We start from the raw sequence: 19,708 nt of genomic DNA on the forward strand, positions 1-19,708 counted from the left end.
AGTAGTGGCTGTAGAGGTAGTGCATGCAAGTGTGAGTGTAGATGAGACTGGGAGGGAGGAGGGAGACGAGGAGGAGGGGGACACAGTGGATGTTGGTGTGTCTGCATGTGTGTGATGCTTGCGTGAGTGCCTGTGGAATGTGTGGTGCTTATGTTTGCCTGAGATTCCCTTGTGTGTTGACCTGTGTGCATGCTGGTCTGTAGGTGTGCTTGTGATAGGCTGGGGTACAGGGGATTGGGTCTGGGTGGAGGAAGGTGGAGGGGGGAGGCTAGACACAGGGACAATGGCTGCCATCAGTGCTGAGGCCAGAGTCTTAAAAGTTCACTGAAGGGCCACCTGACCAGAATGAATGCCCTCCAGGAATGCATTTGTTTGTTGCAACTGCTGTTCTACACCCTGGATGGCATTCAAAATGGTAGACTGCCCAACAGTGAGGGACCTGAGGAGGTCAATGGCCTCCTCACTGAGGGCAGCAGGGGCGACTGGGGCAGGGCCTGAGGTGCCTGGGGCGAAGGTGATGCCCACCCTCCCGGGTGAGCAGGCACGGGGCGAAGGCTGAGGGGCTGCTGTGAGGGCGGTGCTGGAATGGGGGGTGGCTGCTGTACCTGTAGATGGGGGGGGGGCACAGATGTTGCTGCCACCACAAGGGAGCTCCCATCAGAGGACAAGTCTGTGTCACTGGTCTCAGCTCCTGTCCCCGCCGTGGAGCTCCCCTTGCCCTCTGTCCCACTGTTGAAGTCCGATTCCGTAGTGTGTCCCTCCATGGCCATGTGGGATGCAGCCCCCTCGTGCTCCGGTGCCACTGCTCCTCTCCCTGATGATGCTAATGCACACAAGAACAGGGATACCACAAAAAGGGAGACGACAACAGAAGAAAGACATGTTGAGTGCATGCATTACCGCTACAGTTGGCGGACATGACAGACACACAAGCCCCCTGCACTATGCCGCGCTCTTGGGCTCCACTGTTCAATTCCTGGGAAATGGCCTACTAGGCTATGGACGACATCTGCACACATGGATGACACAGGGGCATGACTAGGTGTACTTGGCACTCTACAGTGGGGTGCCACATGGCCTGCCTTACGGAGGGACCTTGCCTCTGGAACTCGCCCAGGCCTATGGAAACCCACAGCCCACCTCCCCCACCCAGACACCTCCACTGCGTGCAAAATCAGCAGAATGCGAGTGTACTCACCCCCTTGTGGCTGCTGTGATGCCCTCAAGCGCCCACCCAACTCCAGGTACGCCACCGGCAGGATCCTGAACATCAGGGGGGTCATGGTGCGATGGGCACCCCTCCCACGTTGGGAGGCCATCCCCAGCTGAGCCTCCGCCGTCTTCTTGCTCCAGCGGCGAATGTCCTCCCATCTTTTCCGGCAGTGGCTGCTCCGTCTGTGGTAGACCCCCAGGGTCCGGACGTCCTTGGCGATGGCACACCAAATATATTTTTTCTGGTGGGCGCTTACCTACATGATTTGTACAGGGGGAAGAGAAAGTTATTACCAACTGCACTGTCAAACTGATTAGACCCCATCCCATCCTTGCCACGTGGCAAATGCACTCACAGTCGTTTCATGCACGCCACACTCTCCCCCATTCCTTCTTACATCCACCCCTCTCCACACAGGCATAACCCATACAGCATGCTCCCAGTGTACTTACCTGTTTGTCTGGAGGACCGTAGAGTAGCCTTTACTGGGGGAGGACCCCATCAACGAGTTTCTCCAACTCCTCCGATGTGAAGGCAGGGGCCCTTTCCCCAGACACTCGAACCATTGTCTCTTCCAGACCGAGGTCACAGCAGCACTTGCAGTGTAGGTCCTCTCCTGTCGAAGATCAGGTATCGAGTGATTGAACAGATAGAAAATGGTGGTCACGTTCGCGGTGGTCCGTACCGTCACCGCCGGCGTACATCGTCATTGGCTCCTGGGACCCATACGGTCCAATGTTAACCAATGCAGCATTGCGCCGCGATCTTCGACCGCCTACCGCGACGGTGTACAACGCCAGCGCAGTTACCTCACATCCCATTGTCCCACTTTACAGGTCAAGCAGCTGCCATTTCAGGGGCCCACATGCCTTCATTTTCAACTGCGTCACACATACCTAGGCCTAGACTCAACACACATACAGGCCACTTTTTAGATTATGAATGGTGTTCTGTGTAAGCTGTGGGTACGTACCTCTGAGTTGTTTGACTCTGTGCTCGCTATTGTCCTTCATAGGCACCGTCCGCTGGGACATGTGAGGAGATGGCGGCATCCTCCGGTGTACCGACCGTTGGTGGACCTGTCGACAATGGAGGAAAGACATGTGATAATCACATACAGGCTTGACCATGCCACAATCCAGGAACTGTGTACCCAGTTGGAGCCAAACCTGATGTCAGCTATCCGCCATCCCACAGGAATCCCCCCTCAAGTGCAGGTGCTGTCAGTGCTCCATTTCCTTGCAAGTGGGTCATTTCAAACAACAGTGGCCATAGCATCAGGGATGTCCCAGCCTATGCTTTCCAATGTGTTGTCCAGAGTGTTGTCTGCCCTGCTGAAACACATGCAGAGCTACATCGTTTTCCCTCAGGTGGAGGATTTGCCTACAGTGAAATGTGACTTCTATGCCCTGGAACATATCCCCAACATCATAGGTGCCATTGATGGGACACATGTGGCTTTGGTCCCCCCCCACAGGAGTGAACAGGTGTACAGAAACCGGAAGAGTTATCATTCCATGAATGTACAGATGGTATGTTTGGCAGACCAGTATATCTCCCATGTGAATGCCATGTTCCCTGGCTCAGTGCATGACGCCTACATCCTGCGGAGTAGCAGCATCCCTTATGTGATGGGTCAACTCCAGAGGCACAGTGTGTGGCTATTAGGTGAGCACCTGGAAGCTAGTCAGTGGGAATGGTTGTCTGGGTCTGGGGATATCCCTCCAGGTTAGTGTGTGTCTAACAGTTGTCCCTCGCCATTTGCAGGTGACTCTGGTTACCCCAACCTGTCATGGCTACTGACCCCAGTGAGGAATCCCAGGACAAGGGCAAAGGAATGCTACAATGATGCCCGTAGGCGAACTAGGAGGGTGATCGAGCGGACCTTCCGCCTCCTGAAGGCCAGGTTCAGGTGCCTCCATATGACAGGTGGATCCCTATTCTACTCACCAAAGAAGGTGTGCCAGATCATTGTGGCCTGCTGTATGCTTCACAACTTGGCTTTGCGACGACAGGTGCCTTTTCTACAGGATGATAGTCCAGATGGCGGTGTTGTGGCAGCTGTGGAGCCTGTGGACAGTGAAAATGAGGAAGCAGAGCAAGAAGACATGGACAACAGGGACTCAGTGATCTAGCAATATTTCCAGTGAAACACAGGTAAGAATACAGACCTGCCTACTACATGTACTTAAACACTACTGCCTCTCTACTGTCTGTTGTTTTCACCCAGTGTATGGTCACTGAGTTGTCACTTTCCCTTACGATTTCACAGATCTGGGTCCCACAGTGTGACATCTGCTTTGATTCCTCATGGACTAGAGCTGTGTGACATAGGCATGTTGACATTACAAATGAAAGAGCTTTTTGCCACAGTTATTGCTAATACATTATTCAGAAATCACAGACTGACTCCAGAGTGTTTTGTGCTTTAAGGGTGTTTATTTAAGTGTTCAATATTGGAGGGGATTGTAAAATGGTGAGGGGTGATGGTGGAGGAATGTCCATGGCAGAGTCCAGTCTATTAGTCTCACAGGTGCATTGCCCAAATGGGCATAGGAAGTGGAGCTGGGGCAGTTTAAGGATGGACTGGGTGACAAAGTGGGACAGTAGGATGACAATCAGGGTGGTCTCATTTCTTGGCGGGGATCTTGGCATCGTTCTCTGTTTTGTTCCTGGATCTCAGGGACGTTTGCGAGGGGGTGGGGTGCTGGTGTGGTGGTCCTGTGGCGGTGCCTCCTGTCCACTAGCGCCGGCGGAGGTGGTGGGCAGTTCATCGTCCAGGCTAGTGTCAGGGGCCCCTTGTAGTGCCACAGTGACCCTCCTGGTGTTGAGTACTTCCTTCAGCACCCCTACGATGGTGCCCATGGTGGAATTGATGGTTCTGAGTTCCTCCCTGAAGCCCATATACTGTTCCTCCTGCAGGCGCTGGGTCTCCTGAAACTTGGCCAGTACCGTTGCCATCGTCTCCTGGGAGTGGTGGTAGGCTCCCATGATGGAGGAGAGGGCCTCGTGGAGAGTGGTTTCCCTGGGCCTGTCCGCCCCTGTCACACAGCAGCCCTCCCAGTTCCCCTGTATTCCTGGGCCTCCGTCCCCTGGACCATGTGCCCACTACCACTGCCCCCAGGTCCCTGTTGTTGTTGGGGTGGTGGGTTAGCCTGGGTTCCCTGTAGTGGTGGACACACTGCTGATTGACGTGTCCTGGGGACGGAGGTATGGGCCCGCTGGGTGGGTGCTGTGCTGGAGTTTCAAGAGGGGGGAAGCTCTGTGGTGGCCTGTGACTGGGTGTGGGGAACCGACTGTCCTGAGGTCCCCGATGGGCCGGGCTGGTCATCTAGATCCAGTTGGACAGAGGTGCTGTCATCACTGTGGGCCTCTTCGGTTGGTGGTGTGGACATGTGTGGACCCTCCTGTCCGGTGACGTTGGGTAGGGGTCCTGCAGGGGTATAAAAGGATGGTTATTACATCTGTGTGTGGCATGGTGTGCAATGGGTGGGTGACCATGTACCCCAGTGCTTGCATTCCTGTGTGGGACCTTGTGTGATGATGGTTTAGGGGTGTGTATGGGTATGTGCAGTGGGCATGCTTTAGTGATGGGTGTCAATGCTTTGTTGTTGCATGCAGGGCTTGGGGATAGGATGTGTGGTTTGTGATGTTGGGACATTTGTGAGGAGTTAGAGTGATGGGGGTGAGGGTGGGGGTATGTGCTGGCATGCAGGTAGGGTGGGGCATGTAATAGTTAAGATTTGACTTACCAGAGTCCATTCCTCCACCTACTCCTGCGAGGCCCTCAGGATGCAGAATCGCCAAGACCTGCTCTTCCTATGTTGTTAGTTGTGGGGTAGGAGGTGGGGGTCCGCCGCCAGTCCGCTGAACCACCAGGTGGTGTCTTGGGACCACGGAACGCACCTTCCCCGTAGGTCATTCCACCTCTTCCTGATGTCCTCCCGATTTCTTGGGTGCTGTCCTACTGCGTTGACCCTGTCCACTATTCTTCGCCATAGCTCCATCTTCCTATTTAGGGTGTCCGTCATGGCAGGGTACCTCATCTGATGGTCAAATTTAGGGAGAGTGCTAAACTCAGGTCACAGACTTGGGTGGATAGTTGGATTCTTTCTGCAGAGCACTGGGTGGTTTGGTGAAGGCCAGCAATCTAACAGACTACTAGGGACTATACAATTTGATTGCATAGGAGCACTTGTCTAGTCATTGTTTTCCACAGCTACACTAGCACTTGATTTACAGAAAGCTTTCTGGCCCCAAGAAGCTTGCCAGGGAGGCAGACCACTGGCTCAGCACCAGGGTCTAAAAGAAGTTGTATGTGGAAAACTCAGCCAAAGGTGGGAAGGATCCCCAACAGAAGAAGGGGGGTGACAAAGATAAAAGTAAGGAGTTCTCTAAAGGGCCCCACACTAGTTCCCAGGATAAGGATTCCCAGCCCCCTGCTGAAACAAAGAGTTTATTCCCCTCAGGAAAGTCTGCAGGGAAGGGACCTATCAAGTGCTTCACCTGTAGACAGGAAGGGCACATTAGAGAGAGTCCTCATTGCCCTAAGTGAGGATAGCCCCTCCACTGGTGAGCAGTCACTTGGGGTGGCCAGAGTAGCGCTTGGGGAGGAGTTGGCCCCAGTTAGTGGTGGGGAGCCAGCTGATATAACTCTAGTCTCCCTGGATGAGGTGGTCCAGACAGCCCTTATGCCTGATAATGGAAAGAAGTACAGGCAGTGGGTAACCATCAATGGGAGGCGAGTGGAGGCTCTTAGAGACACAAGAGCCAGTATGACAACAATCCGCTGTCATCTGGAGTCTCAAGAGCAGATAAACCCTAATGTGGTCCACTGTTGTGTAGCCTTTTTAGATATAGCTCCATGCATGTTATTTTAACAAACTAGGCCTGCCTCTGTGCACCTTAACCTAGGTATATTTTATTCAGCTTCATTTATTATTTTAGCAATAGCCACATTAGAGGTCATGTTTATTTCCTTCTATCTAGCTGTTCTTTGCCTAGGCCAGCACTGCATTCTCAAACAAGACATTTCTTTCACTCTGCACTTTTCTCAAGGCTGCAATAAGATAAGTTGCCAGTAAATGTGGTAACGTTTTTGTCTCTGGTATTCATAGAAACATACACATCCTTATGCAGGGACATTTTCTCAGAACATCAGCTGTTTTATTATAAAAACACTTCCCTGTCCCACACACGTTAGAGGGAGATTCCAGCCAGATGACCACGACTGTATGCTGATTGATGAACGCATCGCTACGGCTGCTTCTGTAGGCTACAGGCCTCTTGCTCAGGTATGGGCGATGATGTCTTCCCAGGGGATCCTAAATTGGCAGAACTAGAGCTTAACATGCTGTGCTCTAACAAAGCCTAGGTAGGAATTATTTTACTGATTTTAGTGACAATATTGTAGCGTTATTTTTATGCTTCACTCTCCTTGTCACAATTCTAATCCTGTCATGTTTTATCATCCTGGTTATTGCAGTACCTGCTTTATTATCTAAGATGCAGTTGCTTCATTAAAATCTTATCGAAACATACACTGCTTGTCCTTGTATACATGAGACTAATGTAACTGAGAGAAACAGATGCAATATGAGTGACCACGATTTCCCTGAGAATTCAATTGTGTCATGCGCTTGGCTCCCAAATCATCCCTACTCTTGGGTGGAGATGAGGCACTGCTAGTTAGCCGGAGCAAAACCCCGATTAGGCCAACAGGTGTCACCTGTAGTGGGTTAGACTCAGTCCACCACACCACAGGTGATTCTGCTGCTCAAATCCAGTAGGCTCATTAGAATAATGAGAGCGTATGTGACACCACCAAGTTGTAGCTGTAGACAACAGTGAGTGCCAATGCTTGGTAGCTCAGGATCTCTTTGAATTTGGGGGTCTCAGGTTCCTGGAGGGTAGCTGTGAGTCCATACATTCCTGTTGACCTTCTGCTAGGGAATGACCTAGAGCATACTGCCTGGAGGTTGAGCTCAGGTCCCATTTGGAGATGTTGGGATTGCCAGAGTGGGCGTGCATGACCACATGGTCCATGGCCGCCAGAGAGAGTGATCAGGAGGATCTGGAGCCTGATACAGTGGCCCAGGTGCCTACTAGGAAAGGAAGAAGCAAGGGCATGGGAAACCCACTCCTGAGGTTCCCACAGTCTGGGAGGAGGCTGAACCCGAGGGAGATGCCGTGGAACCTAAAGGGGAAGAAATGGCTGAACTGGGAGACCTGCCTGAGCTGACCCATTGGCAGCAAGAAGGAGGCCCCAATAGGGAGGAGTTCTGCACAGTGCAGAAAGCATGCCTCACCCTTGAGAGCCTTCGGAAACAGGCAGAGGGATCCCATCTGATTTACTGGGAGAATGATCTCCTGCATAGTGAGCCTAAGGTTGCTGTGCCTGGGCAGTCTGTGTGCTGTTGTTACCCCAGTGTTTCAGAGCCTTCCTACTGGGTTTGGCTCATGATGTGCCACTGGCAGGTCATTTTGAGCAGGACAAGACCTTTGACAGGCTTTTCATCCACTTTTTCAGCCCTATTGAAGAAGGCCTAAGATGTCTTCTGCAGGACCTGTTGGACCTTCCAGGCAAGTGGCAAATCTGGGAAGAGGTGCAAGACTCCTCTTCAGCCCTTTCCTGTTGTGAGCACTCCTTTTGAGCGGGTGGGCATTGACATTGTGGGGCCTCTGGATCCCAAGACAGCTTTGGGCAACAGGTTTATCCTGGTCTTGGTGGATCGTGTCACCCAGTACCCGGAAGCTATACCCCTGAGGACAGAGAATGCACCCACAGTGGCCAGGGCACTTATGAGGATCTTTACCCTTGTGAGTTTCCCCAAGGAGGTGGTCTCTGACCGGGGTACCAATTTCATGTGACTGTACATGAAGACCATGTGGAAGGCGTGTGGTGTAACATACAAGTTCACAACGTCCTACCACCCCCAAAGCAATGGGTTGGTTGAGAGATTCAACCCTTCCTTGAAGGGCATGATTATCATTCTCTCTGAACCCATGAGGCATAAGTGGGACCTCTTGTTACCATGTCTGTTGTTTGCTTGCAGGGAGGTACTACAGAAAGGGGTTGGCTTCGGCCCTTTTGAACTTCTGAATGGGTACCCTGTGAGAGGGCCTCTCAGTGTGGTGAAGGGGAGCAAGTTCCCAAGAAGCCACCCCCAGGATGTATTCAGTTACATGCTGGCCTTCAGGAACCAGACAGCCTGCTTCCAGAAACTCACCTATGAGAATTTGGAGGCTAGCCAGGAGGACATGAAACAATAGTATGACCAGAATACCACTCTGATTGTGCTTCAGCCTGGCCAGAAGGTGTGGGTGATGGCCTCAGTGAAGCCCTGTACTCTCCAACACTGTAGGTCTGGGCCTTTAAGGTAAAGGAGCGCAAAAGTATTGTCAACTACTTGGTGGACATGCAGACTCTTTGGAACCCTTTGAGGGTCCTGCACGTGAACTGCCTCAAACCACACTTTGAGAGGTCTGAGTTGACCATGCTCTTGGTCACAGATGATGGGATAGAAAAGGAAATTTAACCACTCCCCGACCTCTTGTCCTCCAAAGAGCAGGATGGGTAAGTGGAGGCTGTGAACCTCTCCCCTACTCTGACCCTAGATCAGCAGAGGGACTGTCCCCAGTTGCTGGGACAGTTCACTTCCCTATTCTTACTTACCCCTAGGGTCACCCACTGGTGAACCCATGACATTGATACTGGAGACAGTCTGCCTGTTAAGCACAAGTCTTACAAGTTAACTGACAGAGTGAAGAACATCATCAAGGAGGAAGACTCTAGGATGCTGAAGCTAGGGGTGATTGAGCACGCTAACAGTCCTTGGTCCACCCTAGTGATCCTGGTCCCTAAGGCTGCCCCACCCGGGGTCACACCTGAACTTAGGTTCTGTGTTGCCTACTGCGGGATCAATGCTGTCACCGGGAATGATGCACATCCCATCCCCAGAACTGATGAGTTCATTGACAGGTTGGGAGCTGCCAACTTCCTCAGCACATTTGTTCTGACGCCTAGGTACTGGCAGATTACCTTAACTGAGAGGGCAAAAGAGAGGTCTGCATTCTCAGTACATGAGGGGCACTACCAGTTTCATCTCATGCCCTTTGGGTTGAAGACCATCCCTGCCACTTTCCAGAGGCTGGTCAACCAGGTCCTAGCTGGGTTGGAAAACTTCAGTGCTGCCTACTTAGATGACTTTGCTGTCCTCAGCTTTAGCGGGGAGGGCTACTTGCACCACCTCCAGGAAATGTTGAGGGCCCTGCAGAGTGCAGGTCTCACAATAAAGGCCAGTAAGTGCCAGGTAGGGCAGGGGTCTGTGGTGTACTTGGGACACCAAGAAAGGAGCAGGAAGGTTGACCCCTATATGCAACAATTTTACACCATTCTGGCTTGGACACCCCCCAAGACCCAGGCTGAGGTGAGGGCTTCTTAGGACTCACCAATTATTACAGGAGATTTGTCGAGGAGTATGGCACCATTTGTGCTCCCTTCACAGAGCTGACTTCTAAGAAGCAGCCATATCAGGTGATCTGGACAGAGGCGGGCCAGACTGCTTTTGACTCCCTGAAGGAGGCCTTGTGTAGAGCACCCATGCTCAAGGCTTCTGGCATTTCCAAGGAATTTGTGGTGGAGACAGATCCTTCAGACCATGGTGTGGGAGCTGCGCGCTCACAGCTGAATGAAGAAGGGGGCTAGATCAACATATAGCCTTCATCCGTGGGAGGGTACTTCCCAGGGGACAGAAGTGGAGCACAATAGAAAGGTAAGCTTTTGCTGTGTTCTGTGCGCTGAGGAAGCTAAAACCCTACTTTTTGGGACTCACTTCTGGGTTCAGATAGACCACAGACCTCTCAGATGGCTAAGGCAGACCATTGTGCGAGCGCTCACCTCAGCATTAAAGGATACCCCACGGATCACAACCTTAAAGGGCACCCATTTCACTAAAGGTGAGGAGGCAGTGTCAGTATTTTCAGCAAAGCTGGTATTGATCCTAGTAGCCATGGTGTCTCAAAACACTGCATCGTCCAGGAACTGAGGTTGCATGCGCTAACCAGGAATAGGAACCAGTACCCGAACCCATGACAATGTGAGCTCCATGGGATTATGATCCGATAGCGTCTTACCGAGGTATGTCGCTGTCCTGCCATTTGATAAAGTTTGTTTTGACCAATGACTTTGTGTTTCACCACTGCGCATATTAGTTGCTCAATGTTCACCAGTAGCACATGGTATGTTTTGTTCAGTTTAGCCGCCTATGGGCTTTGACATTGCATTAGTCATTACATTCTGTATTGTGCCTATTGGCTTTGACATGGCATTAGCCATTGCTTTCTGTATTCAGTTTAGCCGCCTATGGGCTTTGACATTGCATTAGCCATTACATTCTGTATTCTGCCTATTGGCTTTGACATGCTGTATCCAGTCTAGCCGCCTATTGGCTTTGACATTGCATTCCTATTGGCTTTGACATGATGTATTCAGTTTAGCTGCCTATTGACTTTGACATGCTATTAGATATTCTGCCTATTGGCTTTGACATGATATCATATATTACATTTTGTATTCAGCTCAGCTGCCTATTGGCTTTGACATGATATTATACATTGCATTTTATATTCAGCTCAGCTGCCTATGGGCTTTGACATGATATAAGACATTGCATTTTGTATTCAGCTTAGATGCCTATTGGCTTTGACATGACACTAGACATTGCATTTGATATTTAGGTTAGCTGCCTATTGCCTTTAACATGACATTGCATTTGATATTTAGGTTAGCTGCCCATTGCCTTTAACGTGGAGTTCTGTATTTTTCCAAGCTGTGTTTTTGCACCAGAGAACCAAGATGTTTTGCTCTCACAGTAGACTAGACCTGATAAGAGAGAGTACATGGGCGTCGTTTCTCTTCCCTTGAGCTTGGGAACAGGGGTAGTCTTGGAGACCTGGCCAGTCTCCAAAAGGCTTGCTCAGTTTCCCGGGTCTGAGGGGAGGGGGCACACCTTTGTAACGAATGTAACAGGCTGCAGAGAGTCAGATTCGAATCTGCCGGACCTCGTGCTGGAGCTTGGCGCAGGCTGCCAGCAATCCCGTGTGGGTAGATGAATCTCTCTTTCTCGCGGCTGACAGGGGTCCTCAGCTTGCAGACCTTAGAAAGATGAAGCTGTGAATAGTTCCCACACGGTGAAGTATTTGTTTTGCTTTGCATTCAATATCTTATAAATATAACCTGCTGTGTATATTGCAAACTGATATATTTTGTTTGATTAACGCGGACTTGAAAGCTACTAATTCGTCATTCATTCATAAACATTGTGGTTGGGGAAGAATAAAATAACAATAAAAGTCTTCTTTGACCTCAGAAGTGCATTTCTGTTGTGTTATGTTAGTGCTTAGAAACTAAATAAGAGGAAAGCACTACAATTGGTACCTGGAGTCGTGGGGTCGGTCATTAAGAGGTGATTAAAAGGGGTTTGACGAGTTAGTAGATTTCTAAGTGCACACTTTAAAAGTGTAATTGTTTTTTGTTGTTTGGAGAATTACAGAAATTGTTTTCTGTTTGGGGAATCACAGTAGCACGGCAGACCATGTCTGAGAATACATGTGTTGATGAACTGCCTGATGGTGCTAAGAAAAACTGTGAATTGTTTTCTGTTTGGGGAATTACAGAAGAAAATGCATGTGTAGCTAAAAGGCCTGATAATGTTTTGAGAAATAATTCCCGTTGTATATATGTAGAAAACGTGTGTTTTGGAAGTAATGATGACAGAAAGGTCTGGATACCTTTATCTGCTTACAGAGAAATGCAGGAGAAATGTAGGAAGTTGGAACATGAAAATAGGAATTTACGTGAGCAAATTAGCCAGGATACGATAATTCAAAATAATGCTGAAAGTTATAAAAATGAAGAATCTTTCTTGTCCCATTCCAGTAATGAGGGGGTTAAGACAGCTCCGAGCTGCACTGAGTTTCCGTGTGAGCCAGGGTTTTTGGCAGCCAAAATGCATTCCTTAACTGATAACACGGAGGAGAGAGACCAGAATGTGATTTACGAGTTACCGTTGCAAAATGCACAAGTAAAACGAAAGATTTTAGAGCAAGACACCCCGAGTTTCATTAGCTTGTTTGATTTTTGGAAAAAGAATAGCCCTCATTTGAGAGAAATCCTAACACTTTTGTATATGGTCACTGTGAAAAATAATATGCAGCTGCGCGCTTGTGATTTGGCAATTGAAATAATGCAGACTTTAGGTTTCTGCGCAGTGCAAGAAGGAAATACTGATGTACATGTAAATCAAGAACAAGGAAAGAAAATAGTGCCCCTAGCTAGAATCATACAATGGATCTGGTACTTGCAAGACAGGGCTAGAGTACCACAGATAAAAGAATTATCAATGAAATTGTGTGCACCATTTGAATTCGTGTCCACTGAAGATAAAAAGCATGTTTGTTTTACTAATGATTCATTGACTGAAATGTTGCTTTCTGGCACATTAGAAGGAACAGCGTTGTATAATGTGTGTCAGATTTTAAAGCAAGAGCTACGTGAGATGTGTCATTTTTATGCAGATTTTTGGTTCTTTGATAATGTTTTAGCCACATGGCTTGTACCTAACTGGTTCAATTACCTTGCAGATGTTAATGAGAAAAATGCAGAGAGAGAAGTGTTCACCCAGAATTCTGCCTTAGTGGGGATGGCTATGTGGGTGCACCAGAAATGTGAAAAAGCCACTTACAGGTGGGCAGAGATGAGAGAGATGCACATTCCCCTAGATTTGATAAAAACTGTGCAGCACGCACAAAAGCAATCTATCATGCAAGCAGTCACAGAGCAGTTGGGGAGAGGAAAGTTACCAGAACAGAAATGGCAAATTGATCAGGTTTTAGGGAGAGTGATTGCTGCAAATTACCAAGGAAAAATCGAAATTATGCTGATACCTAGAAAAGAATCTGATTTATTCATACAAATTGGAGACAGAATGGCCCAAATTGGCGAAAATGCAGTGAATGGAGGTTTGGTAAAGAAGGAGTCTGCCCCAGCCCTTCTGACAGTGCAAGAAAAGGGAAGCTGTGGTGCAGCAGATAAAAACCTCAGTGCTGATGTGTGGGCTGACGCCCCAAGTGACCCTCCAGAACCTGCAGAGAATATAACAAAGGGCCCCAAAAACGTCCTGCTGATTATAAAACAGGGAAAGAAAGAGGAAGGGTGCAGTTTAAATGAAAAATGTTATTTGCAAGAAAAGTCATACTTGTTTCTTTTGCAGATCCGACCACGTTTCGCCACTGTCCCTGAGTGTGCTGTGTGGTCCCCCTTCCGGTGTGTGCGTGTGGGGTCGGGGAAGGGACCGAATCCCCAACCTGAACCTGGCTGAGTAAAGTGCCAGCACCATGGATCCATTTTGCGCAAACTGCGCCTTCAGTTCAAGTTCAACTTGTTTGCTGTGTTTTTTTTTTTTCCCCTCTCGTATGGAACTCTGACTTTTGCTTACCTTCCAGCAAACCTTTCAGGTGGACCGTGCACCTTTACATGAGTAGAACTCATGCCACATCAAATTGCTAACACTGTTGAATTAGAGACTCATTCAGAGAAAAAAAAAAAAAAAAAAAAAAAAATGTGCCCAGTCTTCTCTATGTAGATGTAGCTGATGTGAAAGGTTATGAGATCAATGTGTTAATTCACTTCTATTGCTTTACAGGGATTGCTTTGATCATAATGTTTTTTTGTGTGCTGATGTTTTTTTTGTTTGAAATATGAGATATGTGAAACAAAAATTCATTGGTCAAAGGGCGGAATGTCCTGCCATTTGATAAAGTTTGTTTTGACCAATGACTTTGTGTTTCACCACTGCGCATATTAGTTGCTCAATGTTCACCAGTAGCACATGGTATGTTTTGTTCAGTTTAGCCGCCTATGGGCTTTGACATTGCATTAGTCATTACATTCTGTATTGTGCCTATTGGCTTTGATATGGCATTAGCCATTGCTTTCTGTATTCAGTTTAGCCGCCTATGGGCTTTGACATTGCATTAGCCATTACATTCTGTATTCTGCCTATTGGCTTTGACATGCTGTATCCAGTCTAGCCGCCTATTGGCTTTGACATTGCATTCCTATTGGCTTTGACATGATGTATTCAGTTTAGCTGCCTATTGACTTTGACATGCTATTAGATATTCTGCCTATTGGCTTTGACATGATATCATATATTAAATTTTGTATTCAGCTCAGCTGCCTATTGGCTTTGACATGATATTATACATTGCATTTTATATTCAGCTCAGCTGCCTATGGGCTTTGACATGATATAAGACATTGCATTTTGTATTCAGCTTAGATGCCTATTGGCTTTGACATGACACTAGACATTGCATTTGATATTTAGGTTAGCTGCCTATTGCCTTTAACATGACATTGCATTTGATATTTAGGTTAGCTGCCCATTGCCTTTAACGTGGAGTTCTGTATTTTTCCAAGCTGTGTTTTTGCACCAGAGAACCAAGATGTTTTGCTCTCACAGTAGACTAGACCTGATAAGAGAGAGTACATGGGCGTCGTTTCTCTTCCCTTGAGCTTGGGAACAGGGGTAGTCTTGGAGACCTGGCCAGTCTCCAAAAGGCTTGCTCAGTTTCCCGGGTCTGAGGGGAGGGGGCACACCTTTGTAACGAATGTAACAGGCTGCAGAGAGTCAGATTCGAATCTGCCGGACCTCGTGCTGGAGCTTGGCGCAGGCTGCCAGCAATCCCGTGTGGGTAGATGAATCTCTCTTTCTCGCGGCTGACAGGGGTCCTCAGCTTGCAGACCTTAGAAAGATGAAGCTGTGAATAGTTCCCACACGGTGAAGTATTTGTTTTGCTTTGCATTCAATATCTTATAAATATAACCTGCTGTGTATATTGCAAACTGATATATTTTGTTTGATTAACGCGGACTTGAAAGCTACTAATTCGTCATTCATTCATAAACATTGTGGTTGGGGAAGAATAAAATAACAATAAAAGTCTTCTTTGACCTCAGAAGTGCATTTCTGTTGTGTTATGTTAGTGCTTAGAAACTAAATAAGAGGAAAGCACTACAGTCGCATGAGTAACATTTGCCTTGAGAAAAGTGGTACAAGGACTCTGTCAAGTGGGTGCATGCAGTTTATGTGGAGGTGAAAGAATGAGTATTCATTCATGCCATTATTATGATAGTACAAAATATCAGACAGGGTTCACCCCTGAACACATTGCTGCAAAGGTCTGGCTTGTCGGACTGAACCCACGCACAGGAGAGGAGAGTGGGAGCGATCCAAATTGATACCGAAGACAGCATTAAAGTTCCCACCTATGACCCAGTGATAATGGGCCAGGTGAATTTAGATTAAAGAAATTAAGTAACTGGCGTGTCCGGCATCGCTTAACTTTAGAAACACCTTCAGTTGTAAAGACATCTTGTATTATACGTACAAAAGTATGAAAATGTCTCTTTAATATTGTAACAGGGAATTTCATTAACATGCAGAACTGTTTCTCCTAAGTACATTAGATTATATTAGTGCGTTGCAGAGTAGTATTTAAAAGGAATCGTTTTCAGAGATGAATTTGGTAACATTCATTGTTCAAATCCCCAATACCTCTTTTCCCCCTGACAACAATGCCAATAGTGAACTAAGAGGATAATCACTTTTAATGTGCACTCTTTGGGTGGCCTGTGTTCCTACTAAAACATACACTAATCATCATTTTTTATATTCAACACTCGAGAAAGTTTTGTACAGCACACATACTGAAGCCAGGCCTTTCAAGATCCTCTGATATGTATCTTAATGAAAAAGAAGGGAAAGTGAAATGAAACAGTTGTCCAGGATCACATAATTTGGTTACGTGGACAAACAGGGATGAATCACACATCTTCAGATTTCAAATTGTGCAGTTCAGTCACCAGATGTATAAGGTTGCTTCACTTACACCCTCCTTGCTGCCAACCCCTTTCACCCCCAAACACTAAGCACCACCCTGCTGGCATGACTGTGGGCCTTCGCCACGTTACTGGTCATATATTTATGCCCCTGGGAAAATGTTTGTGAGTATCTATGGTATAGACGTTCATGCCAGTTGTTGCTACACCTCTTTTGATGAGACAATACAGGCTATTGCACTACATTTGGTACATACTGTATTAATTTGATCTAAATGTAGAGTCGTTCTTTCGTTACCCAACATACCATCAAGTAGTATACTCTTTTGAGCCAATTCTGAGCATGTGTAGATGAGTGATAACAGAGATATTAGACACACCACATACAACTGACATATTTTCCAATATTTAAGAGAGGGTTGATGTGTCCCATGATGTGGCCTGAACGTGAAGGGACCTCTGCTGCAGTGTGGGATCCTACTCTGGCTGTATGGGGTAATGACAAATAGAAGTCAACACCATAATTCCAACAAATGAAGAATATGTAGAAAAATATAAATTTTTACTCATTTGCATTTAGAAGACAACAGTGAAGGAACTAATTCAGGCAGATTTTCTAGTGCCATTTACCAGTACAAAATTAAATCACCAGCAGTGGCAGGACACTTTTTGTGAATGAGAAATTAGATGCTACCATTTCCATCACAAAGGATTCTGGGACTTGTAGTGCAATAGACTAAATGAGACACATGAGAGTACAACTTGAAGTGTATCATACAGATTTTGCATTTTAAATCTTTGCTTAAATCTTCACATATTACTTGTTACCACATTATGCTGATAAGTCACAGACAGCCCATGTAGCAGTTGGGGGTCCATGGTGGAGAGAATGTACCTCTCAAGGGGTGTGAGTCATAGGCTGGTTTCAGTTGGTCCACCAGGGAGAGCTCTGGCCACCTTTATCCTGGTGAACTTCTCAATCACCTGCCTCTTCTCATCCTGCCACTTCTTCTTGTGACAATCTGAACGTCCTTCCCCAATCAACTACCTGCAGTTGACAACTGCTGCAATAGGGATGCCTTCTGTGTTATACTGGTGTGGTGGGGTGGAAGGTGCAAGCAGCGCTGCCCTGGCGGATTACAACTGCCGAGACTGCCAGACTGTCAACTGGCGGCAACGTGGCGGTGCCGGAGGTCCGACCGTTGCGCTTTCGCCGCAGTCGTAATGTTGCGGTCTGGTGACCACCAGGGCATAATGAGGCCCTTAGACTTCTGGATAAAGTTTACCTTTGTGAATCGGGCCCGAAACTTTTGGTCCAAATTTATCTTTGTGAACCAGGCCCTGTCCCTTAAAACTCCACAGATATGTTTACCCTGTGTCCACCTAGGGTATACTAACTGAACCATTTTGGCTATTTTCTTCAAATGTCGATAACTAGGTTATTCATGGTTAAACTAAAAGTTTAAGGTGCTCTTAAGTACCATAAATACTCACTTTTATCATTCTTCCTACTGCCTCAAGCTCAGGCTATGTCACACTCTGACCTGGTTGTCCAAATATAAAGTAGAAAAAAATAATATATTACCAAAAGCATTCCATTCGCCTATACATTAGGCAGCCTCAGCTTAAGTTCTCAAAACAACTCAACCGAGAAACTTATGTGCTTCATAACCAGTAAAGAATATGCCTTAATGCACAAGAAATAACAGCTACTTAAAGACTTAAGTTGCTTTAAACAGTGTAAAGAAAGGAATGAAGTTAGCACCAGAACAGCACATATTTAGGTACAATTTTGCAAAGTTAAGGACATTTTCACAGAAACTTAAGACCTGGATAAACATTGAAGTTTCTAGTCACTATTGGATCCAATTGATATGGACTTACATATGTTGCAGAGAGAACAGTGTTCACCCAGTTACAACCTGAAAATAGTAAGGCACTTGAAGCCCCAATGTATCAACACTAAAATATCACGTTGCTACTTCTGAGAAAAATAGCGTTCACCAAGGTCTGCTTCTTTGGTGGCCAGAGAAGCCTGGGTTCTCTGTCCTGTTTAAATTGGAACACCCATTTGGGAGGACAGAGGGCATCTGATTTTGCACTCGCAAACAGCGAAATCGGCCATTTGCGAGTGCAAAATCGGGGTCTGCAATGCATCAAATGCATTCGCAGACCAAATACCGAAAATGGCAAAAATTGCGATGTTCTGCTTTGCGACCTGGATTTTGCGAATCGAAATTTGCGATTCGCAAAATCCAGGTCGCAAAGCAATTCTGCAAAAAATCGCAAATTGCGATTTTTCGCAGAATGGTATTTTGCAAGTGCAAAATACCATGTCCAGCAACCAGGTGGTAACCTGGTGCAAAATTAAAAAATGCAGCAAAACTGCATTTTTAAATTTGAAATGTAAAGCACTCATGCCCTTTTGGCATGTGTGTCCTTTACATGTGTAAAAAAAAAAAAATGGGGTGCAGGAGAGGGGGCCTTAGGCCCCCAGCACCCTGCCCCTTTGATTTTCTCAAATTGCGATTTCTGTTTCAGAAATCGCAATTTGCGAAAATGCAAAAAATTTGCAGCTATGGGCAACAGGCCCATAGCTGCGAATGGGGCCTGTATCGCAATTTGTGATTCGGTAATTGCATTTGCGATTTTTAAGAAATCGCAATTACCGAAACGCAAATGTGATACATGGCCCTTTGCGATTCGGTAATTGCGATTTCTTAAAAATCGCAATTACCAAATCGCACTGGGCCAGATTCATACATCTGGCCCAGAGTTTCATGCCTACTCGTATGAATGAATGAATGAAGGGGTTATAAAGCACTCAAATGCCCCAAGGCGTCTTGGCACTGGTGTTCCTGCGATAAAACAGAAAGACTGAAATCATGACTTTAAAGAGGCAGAGTTTGTGCATAAAGCCATGTTTTTAATTGTTTCCTGAACTGAAAAAGGGTGAAGGGTGCTTTATTAAACAGAGTAAGAGTATTCCATAATTTATTAGTAACCCCAGAAAAACTTCTCCCTCCCCAGGAGCTAAAGATTCAGTATGGCATGACCGGAGAGTTCTAGTTAGTCTATACAGCATAAGATCTTCATGATAAAATGAGGGCTTGTATCATGTAGCGCTTTGCGGGCTAAGCAGATCGCTTTAAAAGACATTCTTTTTGCTGCAGGAAGCCAGTGAAGATGCTTGATAGCTTGAGATACTGGTGACTGTTTAGGGATTTTCATCAACAAGGGTGCCACTGCATTTTGTAGTGCTTGTAATTTGCTCAAATGTATTTTTTGAATTCATAAGTAAAGAGCATTACAGTAATCAATCTTGCACATCACTAAGGTAGGGATTACTGTTTTTTGTAAATCAAAAGAAAAAAACTGCAATATTTTTTGAAAGTTCTCAACAAATAAAAACATACAGAAGTCGTTTGATTCATCTGTTCTGCGAACATGAGCTTACTGTCAAAAGTAATCCTTAAATTTCTAACCTTCACAACAGGAGAAGGTAAAAGGCCAAGATCCTGAGGACACCAAGTGGAAACCCAGAAAGATGTATTTTTTTCCAAACAGTAAGACATCAGTTTTATCGGAGT

General features: G+C 46.7%; 1 protein-coding gene across 2 annotated transcripts; it reads left to right on the plus strand.

The window, feature by feature from the left end:
• Positions 1–11,256: 11,256 nt before the first annotated feature.
• Positions 11,257–15,234, plus strand: LOC138288232 (uncharacterized). Of its 2 annotated transcripts, XR_011202360.1 has the most exons (3): positions 11,257–11,404; positions 12,857–12,959; positions 13,486–15,234. XR_011202360.1 is itself a non-coding variant. In XM_069229621.1 (2 exons), exons 1-2 carry the CDS (start codon positions 11,809–11,811, stop codon positions 13,595–13,597), a joined length of 1,263 nt encoding a protein of 420 aa, XP_069085722.1. In that variant the 5' UTR covers positions 11,659–11,808; the 3' UTR covers positions 13,598–15,234. The 2 variants fall into 2 exon arrangements, 1 of the variants encoding a protein (XP_069085722.1); XM_069229621.1 differs by lacking the exon at positions 11,257–11,404 and having other exon boundaries at positions 11,659–12,959.
• Positions 15,235–19,708: the final 4,474 nt, after the last annotated feature.

This window comes from Pleurodeles waltl, chromosome 4_1, assembly GCF_031143425.1.
Source record: "Pleurodeles waltl isolate 20211129_DDA chromosome 4_1, aPleWal1.hap1.20221129, whole genome shotgun sequence".
In the NCBI taxonomy this organism is placed as follows: domain Eukaryota; kingdom Metazoa; phylum Chordata; class Amphibia; order Caudata; family Salamandridae; genus Pleurodeles; species Pleurodeles waltl.